Source organism: Notechis scutatus, chromosome 1 (genome assembly GCF_049901735.1).
Source record: "Notechis scutatus isolate UNSWTSFEM ecotype Mainland chromosome 1, rNotScu1.2, whole genome shotgun sequence".
Classification (NCBI taxonomy): domain Eukaryota; kingdom Metazoa; phylum Chordata; class Lepidosauria; order Squamata; family Elapidae; genus Notechis; species Notechis scutatus.
This window is the reverse complement of record NC_142009.1, coordinates 36128534-36151943: the sequence shown is the minus strand read 5'-3', so window position 1 is coordinate 36151943 and position 23410 is coordinate 36128534. Positions and strand designations below refer to the sequence as shown.

Here is a 23410-nt window from a genome sequence, read left to right as displayed (position 1 = left end):
AGTACTGCTTCTGTATGTCTTCAGTTATGCTTCAGTACTGCTTCTGTACTGCTGGCTCCAGAAAAATTCCCAGGGCTTGATAAGAAAGCCGTAATTTAAACGTACCCTGAACACAAAACTTAGCATTCCACAATCAACCCTCTTGCCCTTCATTAACTAGATGGTTATGCTTGTACTTTTTAAATGCTTTCACATTTCAGATGTGCTGTAGCTTCTCTTTGTTAGATCCATGGGGTTAATGTATTAGTAGACTCTTTTAGGTATTTTAAATACCTAAAATTCTTGTGTAACTTTTTTGCTGCTCTTCTTTGAAGTAGAATAACCTTTAATGTGTATTGTAAAGAACATGAGAAAAGACACAGGAAAGACAAATATGCTTTTAATGTTATAGGTGCCCTTCGTTTTCTGAGGAGGATAATTGGCCTAAAAGATGAATTTTATAACCGTTATATTACCAAAGGAAACTTATTTGAACCAGTCATAAATGCTCTTCTGGATAATGGAACTAGGTATAATCTCTTGAATTCAGCAGTCGTTGAACTTTTTGAATTCATCAGAGTGGTAAGTTTTATGTGTATTTTTCAACTTTACCTTTCAAACATAATTGTTTTAGGCATAGAACTGTATATTTAAAGTGTCTCAAGACTTTAATTATAAAACCACAATTTAAAAAAGCTAGTAATATCAAAGGGCCTCTTTTCTATAAGGCTATTATTGTAAAATGAACACAAGATGAAAGGACCTTAGTCTTCGTCCATTACTTATACTTCCTGACCCTTTATCTGTTTGACCCAATAGTTACAGCTGTATCTATATTATTATTGATACCCTTCTTCTTTTCATTAAAGCAACTTCTATGGCAATCACTAACTTTAAAAACTAGATTGCATAAAGCAATAGCATCTTTTTTCAGAGTTATATAGAAGTCTGGGGGTTGGGGAGATTATGTACTTCAATAAATTACAAAGAGGTACTGAGCTCATCAACTTGTGAGTTCAGAATCATCTTCAGTAAAAATAAATGAAAATTATCTTTTTGTTACCAGTTTTCAGTAACAACTTCTATCAATCTACTAGATTAGCAACCCCCAACCTTTTGGGCACCAGCGACCTGTTCTGTAGAAAGAGGTTTTTCCATGGACCAGAGGGAGCGTGGTTTTCTATGCTGCATATATCCTGCAGATAGGGCTTCTCTTATTTGCAGCCTGGTTTCTGGCATGCCATGGCCCAGTGCCAGTCTGTGGACCGGGGTTTGGGGAACCCTGTGCTAGATCCAAATTAGAATAATGAACACACAGAATTAAAAGTAGATAGTGCTGGAAACTGGAGAAGTTTGATGCCAAGTGAGCTTTTGGGAGGGAAGGGTGTCAGATGATAAGGTTAAAACTAGAGTAATCCTGCTCTACAGCAGGGGTGGCATTCCACCAGTTCGTATAGATTCCCAGTAATTCGGAGAACCAGTAAAACAGGCCCCTAGCTGGCCCCACCCCTCTGCCCACTCCTCCGTTTCCTGCCCAGTCAGTCCTTATTGTGCATGCAGGCCATCACGCACATGCACGACAATCACTGATGGCATTATCTGCCTGCTCCCTGCCCAGTCACTCCTTATAGCGCATGTGTGCTAAATCGCTTCCCACATTTTTCTGCCTTCCGCCATCACTTTCACCAGCAGGAGCCAGCCAGCCAGCCATTGCTGCCTGCTTTCCACCATCTGATCTCCCTAGGTGAGTAAGGTTCTGCATACCCCGGTCGCCTATATGCCGCTGCTGCCGCCAGCCCCAGTTGAGTCCTGACTCCTGAGCTAGCCTAGGCCGCCACCGCCACCCTTGCCATCACAAGCCCCGGTTGAGTTCTGACTCCTGGGCCGGCCTAGGTCAGCACTGCCCTCAGCATTCGTGGCCTAGCAAGCTTCCCACCCCACTTGCCTGACTTGCTGGTGGCCGAGAGGAAGGCGAACCAGGGCCGTCACCGCTTGGGTCCCACCTGGATTCTCTGTAGCTGCTGCGCCTTGCCTGCTGGCACGGGGGTGGGGCAACCCAGGAGCACGATGCTATGTCGCCCGCATCACCCCTAGCCTGTCATCCCTTCCCCCTACCGGCCTGTGCGCTTTGGCTGAATGCAGGCCGCCGCTGTGAGAATGATGCGAGTCAAGCCTCCTCCCACAAGCTGCTCAGAGCACCCAGTAGTGGGAGGTGCTTCAGTCTCTGCCTATCTAGGCTGGGCTTAATTTGCGGAACGCTCCTCCTCCTCCACAGGACTCCTCCCCAGCGTTCCCCAGTTTTGTCTTAGCCTCGTGATAGGCAGTGCTTCTCAGTAATCCTTGGCCGAAACAGGAGAATTCTCTTTAAGGTTTGCAGATAGTCAATTGTTCCTTTCTTACAGACGCTGCCCTTGCCATCTGGCTGTCGGGGATAGCATTATCAGGAAATGCTCCTTGCGCTCCTAAGCGCAAGGAGGCCTCGATTTCATTTCGGCCACCCCAACCGCTAGCCCTACCCTTGCCATTACGATCGCCGAGCTGCTTTATCATTTAAACGGCGAGGCTCTTTTTCTCTCGCTCCTGAGTCATATCGCAGTTTCTCTTTTCCCCCAAGAACGCCGTTTAGGGGTGGAGGTGTAATCGCCTAGTTATTTCACCCCTACCCGCTGGTTTAGCCCTAAGGGAAGGCTGTTGGAGCTTATCTCTTTTTCTCAGCGGGAGATTGCTGCTGGCGCACGTGCCACAAATAACGTCTGGTCGCCATTTTTTTTGCTGTTAAAGGATCGCGTGGCTGCGTTGAGTGCTAATTCAGTAGACTGTATGAGGTAATCCTTATTCCGGATTGAAGGGGTGTTTTTACACAAAATACCCCGAGGAATCATTACAACCTCGTTTCCAACCTATTCGAGGCCTTTGTTAATTCGTGTTATTGGCTTAACCCTCACAGTTCTCCCTATCCAGCGGCACAACAGCGAGCACCTAGGCCAACGTCCGCCTGTGCAGGGAAGCTGTTGAAGCCCTGTGAGTGATTATTTGGCCTGCTAGGCATTCTCAATTTGGCCGATTGGGACATCCAAATTTGATATATATTTGCACACCCATACGCTCTGATAATATTAATCATACCAATATAATAATACTGACAATTTCATAACAATAATAAATTATTTGTTGAGATACAACTCAATTTTTTTTAAAAAAAAAGACAAAAAAACCCCATTAAAAAACGGGGGATTTGATTTCAGGGCACCCTGTCCATTCTTGGCCAGGTCCCTGGGCGCACCAACCGCCTACACAATATAGCATTAGATAACGAGCGTATTGGTCCTTCCACAATCACAATGGCAGGGGGTAGTGGTTCACACTCCTCAATTTCAAGGGGCAAGTCCAAATCTCAACACAATCCTAAGCAAAAAAAAGGGGACTTCTAAGGCATCAGAAAAGGATGCCAACAGGCGCCACAAGGCACTGGAAAAACAGATAGATAAGTGCACATGGGAGGCACACAGGACCTCTCAAGCCTTCTCACCCCACAGTCCAGAGCCGCCGTCCTCTTTCCTCCCTCCTACGCCCTTAGATCTCTCCCTCTCATCCAGGCGCAGCATGGCTCCCTGAGTCAACAGGCCCAGTCAGCTCAATCACCAACCATGCAAAGAATACCCGAAGCGACGTTCACACCAACGGCTGCCGGTCTTCGACAGGAACTATCTCTTCCAGAGGATGTGCCAGAGCGAATGAAGACCTGGATGGAGATGGCTATCCGTCAGGGAATTGCAGCAGGCCTGCAACATGCAGTTCTGACCAGGGATCATCCCGCACCCGCTGAGTATGATTCACAATCAGTTCAGTCATTGGCCAGATCGGAACTACACTACCCAACCTGTAGTTGAGGCAGGCGTGATTCCAGTCTCTCACATGTTTGCAGACCTGGTACAGAAACATTGGGCTTCTGCAGCAGTGTACCCGGCCCACACTGGTTATGACAGGAAATTCTTTAATTTGGCCCCAGATTTCTTAAAATTGTTGAATACTCCTGAGGTAGATGAACCCATTGTGGGATTAGCGTCCTCGTCCTCCATTCCCAGTGAGGCGCTGGAGGACAAACAGGCCGAGCTAGCCCTACGCAGGGCCCATCAGTCTGATGCGTGGGCCATCAGAGTGGCCACGGCCGCTTCCTTCTTTACCTGTTCTTCCCTCAGATGGCTCTGGCTATTACGGGAGCATGTCCCCAATTCTAACACTAGAGCACACCAAGACATTGCAAAGCTTATAGCAGCCGCCGAATTCTCAGCTGACGCAACCTTTCATGCAGTTAAGTTTTCAGCCAGAGCCATCACTTCACATGTCACAGCGTGACGCTTGCTATGGTTAAAGAATTGGCAAGCGGATATTAAACATAAATGCAAGCTTGCTTCATCTCCTCTAGCGGGAGACAGACTGTTTGGCCCTTCCCTCGATCCGCTACTCATCGAGACTCGAAACAAAAAGAAAATTTTACCCTCCCTTTTTCGGAAGTCAGACCCTAGAAACCCTCAGTCCTTTCGGAAGGGATCTTTTCGGCCCTTTTATCAGGGACCGTTCTCAACCAGATACCAGAGACCCCCACCTTTCCGACCAGGGCAACAGCCAGATTGGTCAGACTTTGGGGATAGGAACAGAAGGGGTGGCCAACCCAAGAAATCCTTCTGAGGAGCGGGAAATAGATTTTTCCGGCGTCCAAGATAACCCCATGGACCCGCCTCCCATTGGTGGCTGCCTTAAATTATTTGCAGACCAATGAGACTCCTCAACATCTGATTCCTGGGTCAGAGACATGATCAGATTCGGCCATGCGCTGGAGTTTCAATCCGCTCCCCCAGACTTCTTTATGTCATGCCCTCTTTACAGAGATCCGGTTAAACGAAATCTTATGGAAACAGCTATTCAACACCTACTGGACATACAAGCCATCCAACCAGTAGCTACCGACCAACGAGGGCGAGGTTTCTATTCACATCTTTTCGTTGTTCCCAAAAGTTCAGGGGGGTGGAGAGCAATCTTGGATTTGAAATGCCTTGATCAATTTTTAGTATATCACAAATTTAAAATGCACACCCTACAATCTATCTTACTTGGTATCAGAAAAGGTGACGTCCTTACATCTATAGATCTGACGGAGGCATGCTTACATATTCCAATTCAGCCTTCCCACTATAAATTTTTACGATTCTGTTATAATATTATATTTTGAATATGTGGCTCTTCCCTTCGGACTAGCCTCTGCCCTCAGGACCTTCACAAAGGTTCTCGCAGCCCTCGCTGCTCATCTCCGGGGTGTCCCCATACGACTGCAGTATTACCTCGATGATATCTTAATTTTGTCATCTTCTGTTCATTAATCAGTCAAAGATACTCAGACCACATTACACTCCCTACAACTACACGGGTTCTCAATCAATTGGGGAAAGAGTCATTTAACACCTTCGACTCGATTAATCCATCTGGGGGCAGTCATAGATACAGTGGAAGGCAAAGTTTTCCTGTCACCAGATAGACAAAACAGCATTTATCAATTAGTTAAGGAGGTCAGGTTTCATAGGAGGGTGTCCCTAGCTGATCTATCAAAATTGTTAGGCAAGATGATCTCATGTATATCTATTATTCCTTGGGCCCGGCTCCACACTAGAACCCTCCAGTGGTTCCTGCTCCCGTACCAGCGATCCAGCCGAAGCAACTCCATATACAAGGTCAAAGTTCCATCACAGGTCTTCATATCTCTCCTCTGGTGGACCAGACCAGCCATAAACAAAGGTTGCCTATTCAAAGAGCCCCACAGACTTACCATCACCACCGATGCCAGCCTGATTGGATGGGGAGCTCACTTTCAATCGCTCACAGCCCAAGGTCGCTGGTCCTCCATAGAACGATCATGCAGCATAAACTGGCTGGAGCTTTGAGCAGTACACCTGGCTCTCTGCAGCTTCCTTCCACAGGTATGCAACCAACACATATTAATATTGACTGACAACGTAACCGCGAAAGCTCACATAAACAGGGGGGAACTCAGTCGAAGCACCTCATGCGAGAAGCGGACCATTTGTGTCATTGGGCAGAGAGCAACCTGATTTCCATCAGAGCAGAACACATTTCAGGACTGCCGAATACACAGGCAGATTGGCTAAGCAGGGCCACGATAGATCCATCGGAGTGGCGCCTCCATCCGACCCTCTTTCAAGAGGCTGTCAGGACATTTGGGCAGCCAGTGGTAGACCTGTTCGCTTCCCCCCTCAACGCTCAGCTCCCGAGATTTCTTTCCAGAAATTTCTTTCCCCTCACAAGGAACGGAGAATTTCAATGTGCTCCGTTGCCGTTGGCCCCTGGGGCTTCTGTATGCATTCCCGCCACTTCCACTGATCCCCAAGGTCATCCAGAAGCTGCTCGACGAGAGGGCGGAACTGCTTCTGGTAGCTCCCTACTGGCCCAGACGGTCGTGGTTTGCAGACCTCCGCAGTCTATCTGTATACACCACCATGGAGAATTCCGCCAGACAGGGTCTTGTTAACCCAAGGACCCCTTCAACATCTGGACCCTCAATGGTTGCACCTGACTGTCTGGAGGTTGAGCGGAGTCGTCTGAAGAGCAAAAAGTTTTCCAACAGAGTTATCGCCATAATCCAAGCTGCCAGACGCCCCTCAACAACTTGCATCTACAATGCCACGTGGTCCAGTTTCTGCAAATGGTGTACCAAGTCTCAAATTGATCCCATTTCTCCATCTGTGGCTCAGATCCTAGAGTTCTTACAAGAGGGGCTTGACAGGGAATTATCACCTAATACGTTGAAAAGACAAGTGGCGGCCTTGGCGTCAGTAGTCACTTATGAAGGTCTCCTATCTCTTTCCCATAATCCATGCATACAGTGTTTCTTTCGAGGAGCCACAAACTTATGCCCGCCAACGGTTCACCGTTATCCCACTTGGAACCTTAACAAGGTCCTTCTTGCACTCTTGCCCTTTCGAGCCTTTGCAATTGTCAAGTCTCCAATTTCTGACATAGTAGTTTTTCTTGTAGCGATCACTTCCGCTCGTCGTATTTCAGAACTGGCAGCCTTGTCGATCAGACAAGATCTTTGCGTCTTCCATTCCGAAACGGTCGTCCTTCATCCCGATCCTACGTTCATACCCAAAGTTAATTCAGCCTTTCACAGGGCACAAGAACTGATACTTCCTAATTTTTGTCCCAGGCCATCCCAAGGGCTGGAACGACAATGGTATCGACTGGACGTGAGGCAAACGTTACGAATATCTATTCACTGCACAGCCTCTTTTAGAAAAACGGAGGCTTTATTTGTGTCTTTTCAGCCCAACAATCAGGGATGCAAGGTCTCATCCTCCACAGTAGGCCGTTGGCTACAGGCTGCAATAGCAAAAACGTATCAGATTCAAGCACTTCAGGTTCCCAGGGGCATAACAGCTCATTCAACAAGGAGCGCCGCAACATCGGCAGCATGGGCCACGCAGGCACCAATCACTGACATCTGTCGTACCGCAACCTGGTCCTCTCCATCACCTTCGATTAGGCATTATAAAATAGATGTGTTTGCATCAGCCAAGGCCTCCTTTGGCAGAAGGGTTCTGCAACGGGTCCACGGGGACCAGGAGGGGATCCCAAGACAGACGGAGTCCCTCCCGTAGGACAGGCCAAACTTTGGTATGTCCCACTACTGGATGCTCTGAGCAGCTTGTGGGAGAAAGGGCGTTGGTGCTTACCTGACACACCCGTTCTTCTTGAGCTGCGAAGAGCATCCAGCCCCACCCTCTTCCGTCTGTTGGGATCCTGTTTCGGCCAACGAATTTTTACAGTATTAAGGGCGAAGGTGTTTGTTTCTCTCATCTTCGGCAAAACTGGGGAACGCTGGGGAGGAGTCCCGTGGAGGAGGAGGAGCGTTCTGCAAATTAAGCCCAGCCTAGATAAGCAGAGACTGAAGCACCTCCCACTACTGGATGCTCTTTGCAGCCCAAGGAGAATGGGCGTGTCAGGTAAGCACCAACGCCCTTTCCATCCCATGGAGCTCACACAGCAGTGGCCTGCACTCAGCTAAAACGCTCAGCCCAAGGGAGGGGCGGCTGGCAGAGGGGCGATGCGGGTGGCATAGCCTTGTGCTTCCTGGTTGCTTCCCTCATACACCCCCAGCAGCTACAGAGAATATGAGCAGGGGAAGTGATGCAGGCTGGCCAGGAGCTGAGTGGCAACAGCTCTGCCCTGGCTGGCTCACCTTTCCCTCTGCCATCAGCCGCGGGAGGAAGATAAGTTTTGCGGCCTAGCCCAGAGCTGCCGGTGGGGTGGGTGCTTGAAGTTCCCAGCCCTTTCCTTTCCCCAAAAGAGGGAGGGGAGGAAGTTCCACCCGCAGCCCCTTTGTTTGACCCAGAACCTTGCCTGCTGGCTTTTCCGGGCAATGCGGGACCAGGTGCGAACAGACAATCACACCCGGTCCCTGGTACTCTGGGAGACTGGCCAGGAAGTAAGTTAATGAGCGATGTTGGAAATGTGTGTGTGTGTTTCAGGTGGGTCTACTAGCTTTTAAAGGATAGAGGGAAGGGAGAGAGGAAGAGAGGGAAAGAGAGAAAGGGGAAGAGAGAAAAAAGGAAGAGACAAGAAAGAAAAGAAGGGAAAGAAAAATAGGGAAAGAGGAAGAAAAGGGATAGACAAAGAAAGGGGATGAAAGAAAGGGAAAGAAAGAAAGAAAGAAAGAAAGAAAGAAAGAAAGAAAGAAAATAAAGAAAGAAAGAAAAAAGAAAGAAGAAAGAAAGGAAGGAAGGAAGGAAGAAAGAAAGAAAGAAAGAAAGAAAGAAAGAAAGAAAGAAAGAAAGAAAGAAAGAAAGAAAGAAAGAAAGAAAGAAAGAAAGAAAGAAAAAGAGGGAGGAGAAAGTGAATGAGATATATGGATGGATAGATAGATACATGGAAGGAGGGAAGGGAGGGAGAGAGAAAAAAGGAGAGGAAGGAAGGACACAAACCCTGGCTTCAGAAGACTCTTTGAAATAGCACAGCAATATAGGGCTGGCCTGGAAGGGATCTCAGAGGTCATCTTCTACTCCAACCCCCTGCTCCAGCAGGAGATCCTTGCAGAATCATAGAATAGCAGGGTTAGATGGGAGTGTGCGTGCGTGTGTGTGTGTGTGTGTATGGCTGTCAAAACTCCAAAAACAGTTCAAGTACCTCTGGGGAGGTCAGTCATAAATTAGAACACTTGCTAAGCAACTGGCCATTAAGCAAGTATTTGGTTTGCCAGTCACATGGTCATCTGGCCATGCCCACCCGGTCACGTGACCACCAAATCAAACCCAGCAGCAAGCCACGCCCACCCAGTCACATGACCACCAAGCCACACCCACAAATTAAGCCACACTCACAGAACCGGTTAAAACATTTGAATCCCACTCCTGCTCTACAGTAAGTGCTGAAGTTGATAGTATAAATTTTCTCAAATGAGTGTTATTGCTTAAAAATGGTCCTAATTCCAATAGCAAGGTGACTAATTTTATTCCAGCATTGGTATCAATTGTTGCTAAAGAAACTAATAGAGATAGAGCTCTAACATTGAACAGAATTATTGCCCAGAGAATCACAGAGTTTAAACCAATATTTTAACTCGGTTTCAATAATACCTGAACAGAACAAAATTCTAAAAGTTGGAATGGGATCAGTCATTTTTCCTCAAGCCTAAACATATGCTGCTTCTTCAGTCTCTCAACACAGAATTTCATTTCAGGCCCCCTTATTCCTTGTCACAATCTCTGAATCCGTTGCAATTTCTCTGTATCCTTCTTAAAGTTTTGTCCACAGAACTGAACGTAATGCATGAGGTTGGAACTAGTCAAAGCAAAATAAAATAGAATGATTACTTTTTGTGATTTGGAAATTACGCATGTGCTGATTCAGCTTAAAATTGCATTTATCTTTTTTGAAATTACATCATCCTGCTTGCTCAGATTCAACTGGTAATCAGTTACAATTCTAAGAATTATGAAGTCAGATATTCTCCTCCATTTCTTGTGATTTGATTAATTAAAAAAAATATTGTTTCTGGTACCCTTTCACATTACTTTCAATCCATTGCTGTAACATAACAAAATTATTTTAAATTTTATTTCTGACATTGAGTATATTATCACAATTTTGCATCATTTGCAAATTTGGTGACACCTCTTTTCACCTATTAATCAAATAATTAATAAAAATACTGAAAAGTAGAAGACCCAACACCAATCCTTATGGAATCCAATTTGATCTTCTGCTCAGATTTGATTAAGAACTAATGTTGTATACAGATAATCCTCAATTTACAACAGTTCACTTAGTGATTGTTCAAAGTTACATGATCACTGAAAAAAGGAACTTATGACCGTTTTTCACACTTAGGACTATTGTAGGATCCCCACGGTCATGAGATCAAAATTCAAACACTTGGCAACTGACTGACATTTATGTTGCAATGTCCTGGGATCGATCATGTGATTACCTTTTAGGATCTTCTGACTAGCAAAGTCAATGAGTAAATCAGATTCACTTAACAACCATATAAATAATTTAACAACTGCAATGATTCACTTAACAATTGTGGCGAGAGAGGTCGTAAAATGGGGTGTTCACTTAACAAATATCTTAGCAACGTAAATTTTGGGATTAATTGTTATCATAAATCAAGAATTACCTGTACTCTTTATTATGGTTTTTGAGTCAACTGTGTCATGTCACTAAAATGGCATACTAATTGGCATATCATGAATAATTTTGTGTCAAGTGGTTTGTTGAAGTCAAGACACATTAAATTTAGAGCCTTTTCAGGTCATTGTGACATATTATCTTAGATAACTCCATACTGACTTCTATAATCAATACTTTTTTCCTAGATTGTTGATCTTTCTGCTTTCCCTTTGTGAGGACATTTCTTTTCCTCCACTCATCTAGAAGTCAATTAGTTTTGCAGGACTTTACTAAAATAATATATAAGGATTCAGATAGGCCATTGTCCAGTTCCATCAATATTATGAGAGACAGTTCTGATCCTGTATATTTAAAACTCATTCAAAATAAAGAGGTATTTATTCCCTGACCATAATCTCAGTTCTTCCCTTTCATTTTGCTTTTTACAATATCCTGGGGGAATAAATACTCTTTTAATTGAGAATATCGAACCAAAATAGGAATTGAATAAGATAGTTATTGTGCCGCCTCTGCCCTCTAAAGAAGAAATTGTCAGCAAGGGAAATTGGGAATTACCTAGAAGGGCTATTCTTGGCACAGTTTGTCACCCAATAGATATCAAAATAATTAAAGTCTCCCATCACTGTGCCTCTTTGTGGGATTTGCAGTTGGGTTTTGGAATTCATTAATTCATTCAGTTTGCATGGCTCCCCATCTCAGAAAGTTACACTGAGCCAGGAGTGGACAATTGATTTTTCCAAGGGGCTACATGAGAAACTGGGGCTGTTGTGGAGGATTACCACTGCCCCACCCTCCCACACTGATGTGCTGTCCCCTGTTGATGCCCTAATGGCTCTGCTACCCCCATTCCAACTCTGATTCCTTGCTTCACACTGCCAACACCCCACCTCTGATACCATTGGCCAGACAGGGACAGCCAAAGGGCCATGCATCATGGTCTGCGGGCTGTAAAATGCCCAGGTCTGCTCAGGGCAGTGAACAAATTTAAATAAAATTGCAACAATGCAAAAAATAAAATATATAGCAGCCAAGAAAATATAGCCCATTATCACAAACATAACCAAGAAATTGGTGCCTGTAGAGAGCCAGGTTTTTAGGGCCTTACAAAGGCCAACAGGGCCAGATGATTCTTATCTCTGGAGGGAGAATGTTTCTTAGAGTGGGCATTACAATAGAAAAACCCTACCTTTCTGAACTAATGGGACCCAAAGCATCCCTATCCTGCCCCAGGTGAGCAACACTTCCACTTTTTACGATACCCATGTCTTTTTCTGAAATCCTTTCTTTAGGATTTTCTTTCTTACCACCATAGTATTCCGTTGAAAGCATTCCCAGTCAAGGGTTCTTGTTGTGGCTAAGTACATTTTTTACCAGTCCTTTTGAAGTGCAACTAGTGTGGCATATCAATAGTCCATCATCAGGATAATTTAGATGTTAGCCCCAGAAACCAAGTGTGTCTTATTGATGCCATTATGAGTTATTGATTTGTAGTATTTTTCTTTTTCTTTCTAATCATTACCATGATTAGAAGGGAAGACAAGAATGCCACCTGAGCTCCCAAAGTCTTGAATTTCCTTCTACACCTTTTCAAAGTCTCTAGTAATACATATTGAGCTATTCTTTGCATTGTAATTTGTCTCCACAAGCAGGGAAGTATGATTGTAAATGGATATGACCATGTTGGAATTAGCCTATCAGAGATCAAGAGTTCTTTGCTCTTGTCAGATAGCGTGGCTCAAAAGCAGCATGTGTTTCCTTCAGTCTCTTACAGTAATGAATCACTATCAAGACTCTCTGTTTTGTAGGTTGATAAAGTATTTTCTTTGCCTTCCTCTTTGATCTTGAAAATATTCTTAGGGACTTCCCCTTAAACTCCATAAAATAAACACCTAGGACTACTCCCACTGTGCTTACTCAGTGAGCTAAAAACTGCTTCGGATCAGAACTACTCGTTCCTTCCCTGCTATGCATCTAAACTTTTTTTCCCCTGTGAGTCAAATACAACCTTTCCTAGAAACATTTTGTTGTTTAATGAGAAAGGTAATTTTAATTAATAATTTAGTGATTTAGTGGTTAAGGCACCAGGTTAGAAATCCACTTGCTTTGCTTCCATCTTCTGTGTAGTAGGGTAGACAAATGTGATGTAGTAGAGGAAAATTATCCTAAAGACATGCTCTTGACTCTTCTCTTCCATTGTCCAATGATCTCAGGATTCTTAGTTATAAAGTTTTCTGTATATTCAAAGTACCTATTGTGTCAGCTCACTAATGTAGGAGAGAAATGTGAATCACTTAGAATTCCTTTGTAGTCCTGTTCTTCAACAGAGAGGTTGAAAAAAATCAAGTCTTTTGCTGTCATAAATTACTGTAACTTCAATGAGAGCCTCATATTGATGTTTCGTATCTTTTTTAGCTGAGTAGCACTAAACTTTTATTTTGTATTAATGCAGGAAGATATCAAATCACTTACTGCCCATATTGTTGAAAACTTTTATAAGGCACTTGAATCTATTGAATATGTTCAAACATTCAAAGGCTTGAAGACAAAATATGAGCAGGAGAAAGACAGACAGAGCCAGAAACTGAACAGGTACACACCTTAAAACTAAAATCTGAAACCCAGTACTAAATAGTCTGTCTTGCTGTTTTCCTGAGCCGTTATTGTTTGTTACATTCATATTGTGATATGCACCTTTCATATAGGTATTATATCATATTTAGCAGTGCAATTTTTATTGTCTCAGGAATTTCTATATATAATCCATATCTGTCTCCAGTCCTTGTTTTAGAGATATTCTAATGCTCAGGGTTTTATTCTTAGTTAATTTGAAAAACTTATTTCCAAATATCTGAACAACCCAAACAATTCAGATTCATGCTGTCAGGAAGGATGTTGTGGATTATCCTTGGTTGGGTTCTGTTTTATGACTTTCAATAGTGCTCTGAAAGATGAACAGCTAAATTATTGAATGGTCCCCAGATACTAATTTTCCCCAGTCATATTAAGAATTGCATTTTGAAAACAACTTTGGGAATGTTTCTAGGGGCTCTAATCTTTACAGCTTACAAATAGCCTTAATGTGTCTGCATCCCCAATTCAAATTAAGATATTGTAGAAGATGGGGTGATAAATCAAGTGACAAATCTGGGATTTGTTATGGAAAGGGAATAGATATTAACTGTACCCCCTAGGATGTTCTTAAAGAGGACATTTGTTTACCCTGCTAGTTTGGGTACACCTTTGTTTGCATTTGGTTTTTCTTTTATTTGTATTAAGGTAACTTTCTATATTATCCTAGAATCTGTCATAAGCCATATTATTATCATTTTTAGGACTTAGTTCAGTATTTTAGATGTTAAAGCATATTTTCTAAGAAACATATTTTGACTATTTTAAGAGCATAATTTTGCTTATTATTCTCATCAACTATGAACTATCCATAAATCAAAATAAAACAGGCTCTGTCGTTCTAGAAAGAGAATGACTAGAAAAGATAGTCAAAAAAGAATTTAACAGATCTTGAAATCTTCCTATAATAAAGATAAAATATATCACAGCTTGATTTATTAAATCCAGATTATGTTTAATACAGAAAATGTGTGTTATGCTTCACCTGGCTATTAAGATCAGAAGGAAACTCATGAAACTCCATGTATTGCCCTCAACTTATTAAGAGAAGTCTAACATAATAGCAACATTAATAAAAACATAAACTCTGAAAACTTTACTAGTAATCTTTCCATACCATAACAAACAAATGGAATGTATATTTATCAGCCTTACCTGCAGTCACGTTATCAAATTGTAAAGGTTTTTTTTTTCTTTGTGTTACAGCGTCCCATCTATACTGCGTAGCAATAGGTTTCGTAGAGATGCCAGAACTTTGGACGAAGATGAAGAAATGTGGTTCAATGAAGATGAGGAGGAGGAAGGTGAAGCAATTGTACCACCTGTAGAGAAATCCAAGTCTGAGGATGATTTTCCAGAAAGTTATGAAAAGTTTATGGAAACAAAAAAAGGTATTTTTTTCCTATTTTGTAGCCCATGGTATTTCTGTGTGACTCACAAGCAGTCCTTAACTTATGATTACAATTGGAAATATAATTTCCCTCATAAATTATTCAGTCATAACTCAAGTCAGATGATTTTATGACAGTTTTTATGATTATCATTAAGCAAATTCATCTTCTCCAATGGGAATCTTTCCTGAAAATCACAAAAAGGAACACAAATCATGGTCACATGAATGTAGGATGCTGCAGCTGGTCATAAGTGCAAGCCAGTTGTCAAGAACTTGAATTGTGATCCTGTGACGGGTGTGTGTGTGTGTGCAAACGTTATCAGTTTATTTATTTATTTAGCATATGGCAGATACGTGGACTTAAAGTGGTTCAAAAGTTAACATCCAGTCCACCCAGCCATTCAAGGACAGGATGGTCTATGTTTAAGAAATCAAACATTGGGCTGGTGTAAGCTCTTGATGGACATTCGGACACAATGTGATGGATATTTTGTTGAGGAGCATCACTGTCACATTGAGGCTAAAGACACGACCCCACTTAAACAATGAGTCCTGGCAGACACCATGTTGGGTACGGAAATATGTCAGTGTAAATATAAGTCAAAAGCTACTTTTTTAATGCTATTGTAACATTGAACTGTTGTTAAACAATCAATCATAAGTCAAGGACTATCTGTATCTTACAATATAACTTTTAAAACCTTCTAAATGGAGCTGACAGCCAGTTTAGTGCAGTGGTTAAGCTTAAACTAGAAACCAGGAGATCATGAGTTCTAGCCCCACCTTAGGCAAAAGGCCAGTTGAGTGCTCTTGGGCTAGTTACTCTCTGTCAGCTCTAGGAAGGAGGCAATGTCAAACCATTTCTGAAAATCTTGCCAAGAAAACTGTAGCGACTAGGAGTCAATGCTGACTTGAAAGCACAAAAAATGATGGAACTACCAAGTCTTTTCAGATATTATCTCTGTAGATGAAATGAAGACAATCCATTCTGTTCAATCTTACTGAGTGGGCAAATACTACTGGGAGGAGATCATTAGGAATTTCAGGCTTGAAAGTATGGTTCATGAACAGCTTTAAAGATGAAATTCAACAATTTGATTTGAGGTCAAAAGTAACTTATAATCTCAAAACAGAGGTGTTATATGGGAACATTGGTGTATTCATTCAGGCTGCTGCACTCTGGACCAGCACTACTTTTCAGATAATCTTCAAAAGCACTCTCATGTGAAATGTATTGCAGTAATCCATCAAGTAGTAATAAAGACATGAGTGACAGTAATTCTTCAGTTCAAGGAAAATTCATAGTGGGCGCAAAGAATACGTATGTATCTTGGACATCAAATTTTGACCACATTCTTCTTGGGAGAAGATGTCATTCATCTCTCTAGAAATGGCAAACCCTTCAAATCCAGAGGCACACCAATTTAATATTTAAAGTAAATTTCTGAGATTGAGTGTAATCCTGTTCTGAATATCAGTCAAGCACCAAGGTAGCACTTTGACAGCTTTGTGTATTTGACCCAGGATGAAGATGTAGAGATGTTGATCCTGTCTAGCAACTTCACATAGCTGTTAAAGCATTGGAGAAATTGCTGAAACTAAAATGATCCCTTCAGGAAGGAAGTAATATAATAAAACAGAACTCCCTTGCAAGGTTATCCCCTTTTGTTGCTAATTATCAGATTTGCCAGGTATTTAAATCAAAAGAAGACTATCAACCTTTTGAGTCATCTTCCTTAAGGCAATAATTAAAGAGTGAAAGTATTCAACTAAGGTGGCTAGTCAACTGGCTAAAGAAAAATAACTGTATGTCATTATATGATCAACTGTGCATCTGAGCTGGTGCTTTATATATCAAATATTGATATATTTGTCTATGCTCAGGTAAGAAGTCAGCTCCTAAATAGGCAGTCTTGTTTTTAATAATAAAGATATTTAATGCCAAAATACGTTATATTCGGGACAGAATCCAAAAAAATGAAGATCACCTGTTGTTTTTCATCCTCAAAGTTGGGATTCCACTAATCATGAAATACTTTTTTTGTGCATTCAGTCCACAGTAGATATCTATAATAATAAATGTTCAATAAAACACTAATCTATTTTCCCTTTCAACTCTGCTTACAGGTTTCAATAGATCATCTCAATTTTTCAACCATTTGGGTTGATCATTTATTATAAATGAATCCCTGCTATTGAATAATAGCATTGGAAGGGGTTTGGAGGTCTAGTCCAACTCCCTGCTCAATCAGGAAACCCTATAACATTTCAGACACAGGATCGTCCAATCGTTTCTTAAAATCTCCAGTATTGCAGCATCCACAGCTTCTGGAGTCAAGTCTTTCCACGATTAATAGTTCTAACTATTAGGAAATTACACTTTAGTTCTAGGTTGCTTCTCTCCTTGATTAGTTTCCATGCATTGCTTCTTGTCCTGCCTTCAGGTGCTTTGGAGAATAGCTTGACTCCCTCTTCCTTGTGGCAGCCCCTGAGATATTGGAACGCTGCTATCATGTCACTCCTAGTTTTCATTAAACTAGACATAAGACATACCTAATTCCTGTATGTTTTAGCCTCCGTCTAATCATTTTTATTGCTCTTCTTTGCACTCTTTTTTTTCTAGAGTCTCCACATTGAATTCATTTCCCATCATCTTACCTAAGAATAGTCAAAAAAATTCTATCCCTTGTTTTGGAGGAAGAGGGTTTTTTGCTTCTTGTTTAATAAAGTTTACAGAATCCACTGGTGGGGAGAAATTAGTTTTATTGATATTTCACTAATTTCTTTTATAGATATTTCACTAAGTCAAAGAGGATAAGCAGTGTCTGATCTTAGACATCATCGTTTTTTGCTTCTCTAGCAGATTCCTAATGAATATGTCATTGGACTTTATTAAAGTCTACTCTTATTTTTTTATTTTATTGTATTTATTTACCACCCATCTCATTTTGAAGCAATAAAAACATTAAAATAATCAGACATTTACTTGAACAGCCATTATACAGAGTGTTTCATTTCATGAAGTGCCTAATTTCATTACAAGTACTTCTTTACATCTTTATGACCGTTGTTCATTTTTACCAGATACTTGATGACAGCTTAGCATACATCTGTTTATCTTAGCTATTGAGTAATGGTCTCTTTTCTTAGTTGTATTGCTTCCATTTCCTTTTTATTATCTTTATCCATCTTGGCCAATTCTTTCTCTGAATTAATATGAAAAAAATACTAAATGCATTCCAAGGACTTCAGAAATGTTAAAGGACTTCAGGTTAGTTTCTGTCCTCTTGACAGAACGTAGTCTTTGCTAGCAGTAGTGGGTAATACAGTCTCAAAGGCATTCATTTCCATTGTTTCAATTATGAAGAAGGCTGAAACTGTGTAATATTTTTCCCATTTGCAAAATTAAAGTTGTGCTTTCTGTAATATAGGTTTATCTTTTGTCACATTTAAGATGTTTGTTTTGTAGTGGAAGGGCTTCTTTTTTATGTTCCTTTATATTGCATTAATTATTAATGGCTTGATGGAACTGCATTCAGACAAAGTTGCATGGGTTTTAGTATCTTTATGCAATTTTCTGTTCCATGTCTAGTAAGACATTCTCAAGAGCATTTTCTAATTCTTTATCTTGTGAAACTCTTTGGATTAATCTACCATATTTATTCATGTGAAAGGGTAAGTATCTTTGACCAGATAATGCATTTCTAATCATAATCAATAGATCGCAGTCACGATTTGATTCTGTAAGTCTTCTCCAGTTCTTTTTGTCATTTAAAAATGTTATACCTTGGATGTTTGAGGACCCATTGCATTTTATTTGACTGGGAAAAATAGATAAAAATATATTTAAAAAAATACACAATCCAGTTTCCTAATATGGTATCCTAATTACTGTGAAACTATGCTATGAAAGTGATTTGTTTACAACCATCAGTTTGTATGTATACATGTATGTACTGCATCTGTTCATTCATATGGCACAAACTTGGTTCCCTTTGCAAAATCATTGCATTGGAAACTAATAGCCACACCTTTTGGATGTTCATAGTTCACTGAGCATTCATGAAAGTAGTTGCCTTACTAGTGGTAATGTATGACTATGGAACCTGGACACTGAAAAAGATTAAAAGGATAAGACAACATAAAATAATAGAAATGGTTAGTAAGAACACAGTGGGTTTCAAGAAGAATCAATCAACCACTCCTAGACCAAATAAAAGTTGACTGTTTCCTTTATTGATGATCAGCCATGAGTAACATATTTTGAATAAATGATGTCTATTGAAGTAACCAGGAATTAAAATGAGTACATTGTGCTTGGCAAGATTAAGGAAAATAGAGAAATGAGAGGAAACTACCAATAGAGAATGTTGGTCTCATCATATCAGGAGTCATGTTCTGGTTTTATCACAAAAGTTCTAAGCATGTAGCTAGATGAAATGCACCCTTCCCACCCTTGCTAATATGCTATTTTGTTAAGAAAACAATGAACAGATTGAATTAATATATTTCATTTATCTCAGTGACTACTATAAACAAACTTTTTTTTTCTTTTAGCAAAAGAAAGTGAAGACAAAGAAAATCTCCCCAAAAGGACTTCCACAGGTGGCTTCAAATTTACATTTTCCCATTCTACCAGTGCAACTAATGGAGCAAATAGTACAAATAATAAATCTGTTGCAGCTCAGACATCACCAGCAAGTTCAAATGGTTCTTCTTCCAAGAATGCCAATTTGACTACAGCAGTCACAGCCACAAAGGTGAATTAAGCATGTGATATAGAGCTTTGTAGTTTAAAATGTTAGTGATATGATAAGGACAATTACTGTGAACATCCATATATAACACTTTAAGAATCCGGAGTGGGGATTTGTCAGTAGTATTCTATTACAATGTAATAATGACTTGCAGCCTGTACTGTTTTCAGCAAAGTCAAATTAGGTTTGACATGTTGTTGTATCCTGGATTTATGAGCTCATGAGTTGAAATGATTTTCTTAGTATGTTCCCCTAGGCATTTGGGTGGTATGGTTAGGCGAGTTCTGCTAAATAATGCTATCTTTTTAATTTAGGGTTTGTACTGATAACCACAGGCATTATGGTTGGTTTGTTAAATCATTTTTAATTCTTCTGCACTGCCAATATCACTTTTGTGAGATAGGCAGCCTTATAAATATTTAAATAAATACATATTGTTTTTATTCTTAGTCTTTTATAAAGTCTGGCAAGTTTAAACAAGCTGAAACACTTAAGATATAATACATAGACAATGTTAATTTATCTGTGTCTCTTAAAATGTTATTTTGGAAGTTATTTAATAAATTCAAAATGTACTATATAAAAGCCACGAAATGGCTACTTTGCCATATTGATATTCATAGGCATTAGGGTTGCTTCTAATGCTGGATTTTGTATATGCAGGAGAGTTCATGTTCACAGATGCAACTGTTATATCTACATTGTTTAAATTGTCCTAGTTTGAATATAGACAGCCTTAGACATGATAACCAGAATTGTAAATGAACATGTTGCTCTGCTGCATGAGAGTAAGATCATCTATACCCGTGATGGCGAACCTATGGCACGCAGAGCCATTTGTGCCGGCAAACTTACCTCACTGCACATGCATGCACCTCCCCGCTGATTTTTGGCCTGTTTGAGGCCTTTTTCTGTATCCAGAAAAATAGGCCCATTTTGTCACTTCCTGTATTTCCGGAAATACCGGAAGTGACAAAATGGATCTATTTTTCGGGCTGCAGAAGCTTTCATCAAGCCTCTGGGAAGCCGAAAAAGGCCTTGAACGGCTGAAAATCAGCTGGGAGGTGCAGTGCAGGTAAGGGGGGGAGGGGGGATTGCACGCGCATGCGCAGGGGGCATGGAGGGGCACATATTGCCTTCTGGGTGCTAGCACGCGAGCGCAAGTGTGCATACAATTTTTGGCACAGGAGCCCAAAAAGGTTAGCCACCACTGATCTGTACCATATTAGTTAGCCACAACAACCAAGACTTTCAAAGCCTCTTCTTAGTATTTTCCCCCAGTATTTTTTTATCATGGCAATGTCATTTAACTATCATAGCTACTAGTCTCTGATCTCTTCTTCGAAAAGCTCTTCTAAAATCAATTCATTGAGTGATGGTTGGCACATTTTGTGGAAAACAAAATTTATAAAATGGGAAAATATTGAAGATATTTCTCCATTGGTTCACATGTTGACTCTTTATAACCAACAGGGAAGTTTAGTTGGCCTTGTGGATTATCCAGATGATGAAGAGGAAGAGGAAGAAGAAGAAACATCCCCAAGAAAAAGACCTCGTCTTGGCTCTTAAAAATGTTGAAACAAACTCTGATAGAGGGTGCTTAAATGCTATGACTGAACTAAATAGTCTGACTCAGAAAGCGTTCTCCCTGGAAAATACATGAGAATACAAGGAGTCGCAAACGAAAATCTACTAGAAAGGTTATGTTCTGAGAACACCCCGCTTCCAAAGAACCTAATCTCTTTCTAGTCAAGGAGTGTGCCATTCAGACTGTTAAAACGTTAAAACAGTGGATTAGTAATCAGCACCTGGAATGAAAGCTTGCCAGAAAAAATAGTCATCTTGGGTTCTGTGAGGGGATGGGGATGGGAGAAGAAATCTTGATATTGCAGGGTTTCCCCCGTTTGTAGCAAGCTAGAAGAAACTTGCAAGGCTTCAGTTGCAAACCTAGTAATATAACTTCGTAACGGTGCTGTCCATTGTGGGTTTTTTTAGCAATTGCCTCTTTTAAATAATGAATTCTCTTTCCATTAAAAAAAATCAGAATTGGGGACCACTGTTTGCACAGTCAGCCAAATTATAGAGGGTTGCACACTGCTACATAGTGCATGTTGAGTGGCAAACTGTTTATTTTTTTCCATTATTTTGGAAGGGAAAAAAAAGAACCTGGGTTCTAAATGCAAGCAGACTAGAAGCTATCCAGGAAAATCATTCTATAGATCATCAGCTTTCCAGGAAAAAATCAACCCTCTAGAAACTATCAATAAACCTTGGTACTTGAAATGACAGTTGAATTGCAATTACTAGTAGCATTTTACAGAAATAACGTTGAATGGAATTGCTCCCTGCTAATTTCCAAAAATCTTTTCCTTCAGCCATCTACATTATACATTAGGAAAAGCAGAGTTGTGAAATGCTACCAGAAACTCTTGAATCTTATTTCAACAATATAATCTGGGGCAGCAGAGTTAATATGCAGCACTATAAACCTAAGGGGTTTAGCATAAAGCTGTTTCTTAAACACATTCCATGTATTTAAGCAAATATCTAAAAGTACACTAGGTGAATTGATGAAGGCAACCATTTTGATTTTTTTTTCCTTTCAGAGCAACTGAATTGTAAATATTTTAATGTTAGTTTGGCCATATATGATCTGAGATCATGCACACACAAAATTTCCTAAATTACAAATTGTGGTAAGAGTGATGCAAATTGAAACCAGCAGGAATCCTCAGTTATTGGTCACTCTTACAATATGTCATGGGTCCATTTCTCCTGGAAATTTCATAGTTTTAATTTTAGCTATTGTTTGAAAAGATGGGCTGTCTGTAGATATGAAGTATAGTTTTTCCATGAAACAGAAGTTTATTTTGTATTGAGGGGGAAAAAAACCACTGTACTTGTTTTACACCATTTGTATACATGTGGTAATACTAATGCTGACCTGTAAAATTCAGGAATTAAAATGTGACCCTGTAATTCCATGATTAATGGTTTTTTTATTGTTTTATTGTTGTAAATGGTAAGTTAATTCAAATTTAGAGATGTGGCCATTTTAGTTTATTTTGATAGTGATTTGTACAATTTAATCTGAATCAAATCTAGCAGAAAAAGCAATGCTCTTAGATTTGATTCAGTGTGTTGTGATGACTGACAATATGGTCTGAAGGACATTTTTCTGCCCTTTAGGGGCTTCCAGGCAACCAACAATGGGGCTTTCCTTTTCCCTTTTTCAATTAAGACTTTGAAATTGTTACAGAAACAATTTGCATCAGCAGATTTTCTATGTTGACTTGCACTTCTTCATGTATTCTTGGCAAGTCTTTACCCCTCATAGAAGTAACTCTTTCCCATAAAACTGAATAGCAATCCATAGGAAAATAAAGGTGTGCCATTTCCTTGAAGTGATGTTCATTTGGCCTGGATCCAAACTATTTAATAAATCACTGAAAAAAGATCCAATACACATCTGGATCATTTTCTTTCATCCTATTTCAAAGACTATTAAAAATTTTAGAATACGCAGGTTCATTTAAGCTGCTTCAATACATGAGAAAAAAGTTGCTTTTTTATTTTAATATAAACAATAGGTGACTGTTCAGCCAATATCAACACACAGCAATGCTGTGAAAAATGCATTGAATTTCTCCCGTTTAAATTACGCAATCTAGCTCAGGTACATACTTCCACCTCAGTTCTTGTAGTCTGGTTTCTTTTTGCCACAAGACAGCCCACATTTCAAATGCCTGGGGTCCTTCAACTGAGTTTTTTTTTTTTTTAAAAAAAAAGATGACATCTGCCAACATGTCTGAGTTAAATACTATTTTAATAAAAAGTTATATGAAATGTGGATGACCTGGTGTTTATATGTGTTACAAGAATGGAAAGTTTTCTTACTACCGAGGTAGAATTTTTAAGTTACTCGGACTAATGAAATATAAGCAATACT

General features: G+C 40.4%; 1 protein-coding gene across 2 annotated transcripts in view; it reads left to right on the top strand.

Moving 5' to 3' along the window:
• The window catches only part of PPP4R3B (protein phosphatase 4 regulatory subunit 3B), a 50171-nt gene extending 26860 nt beyond the window's left edge, over positions 1-23311 (top strand). For both annotated transcript variants that reach the window (XM_026676716.2, XM_026676715.2), the window contains exons 12-16: positions 392-561; positions 13133-13272; positions 14518-14702; positions 19262-19464; positions 20935-23311. In XM_026676716.2, coding sequence (XP_026532501.1) covers positions 392-561; positions 13133-13272; positions 14518-14702; positions 19262-19464; positions 20935-21030 — 794 coding nt within the window. In that variant the 3' untranslated portion in view covers positions 21031-23311. The remainder of the gene's footprint in view (positions 1-391; positions 562-13132; positions 13273-14517; positions 14703-19261; positions 19465-20934) is intronic.
• Positions 23312-23410: the final 99 nt, after the last annotated feature.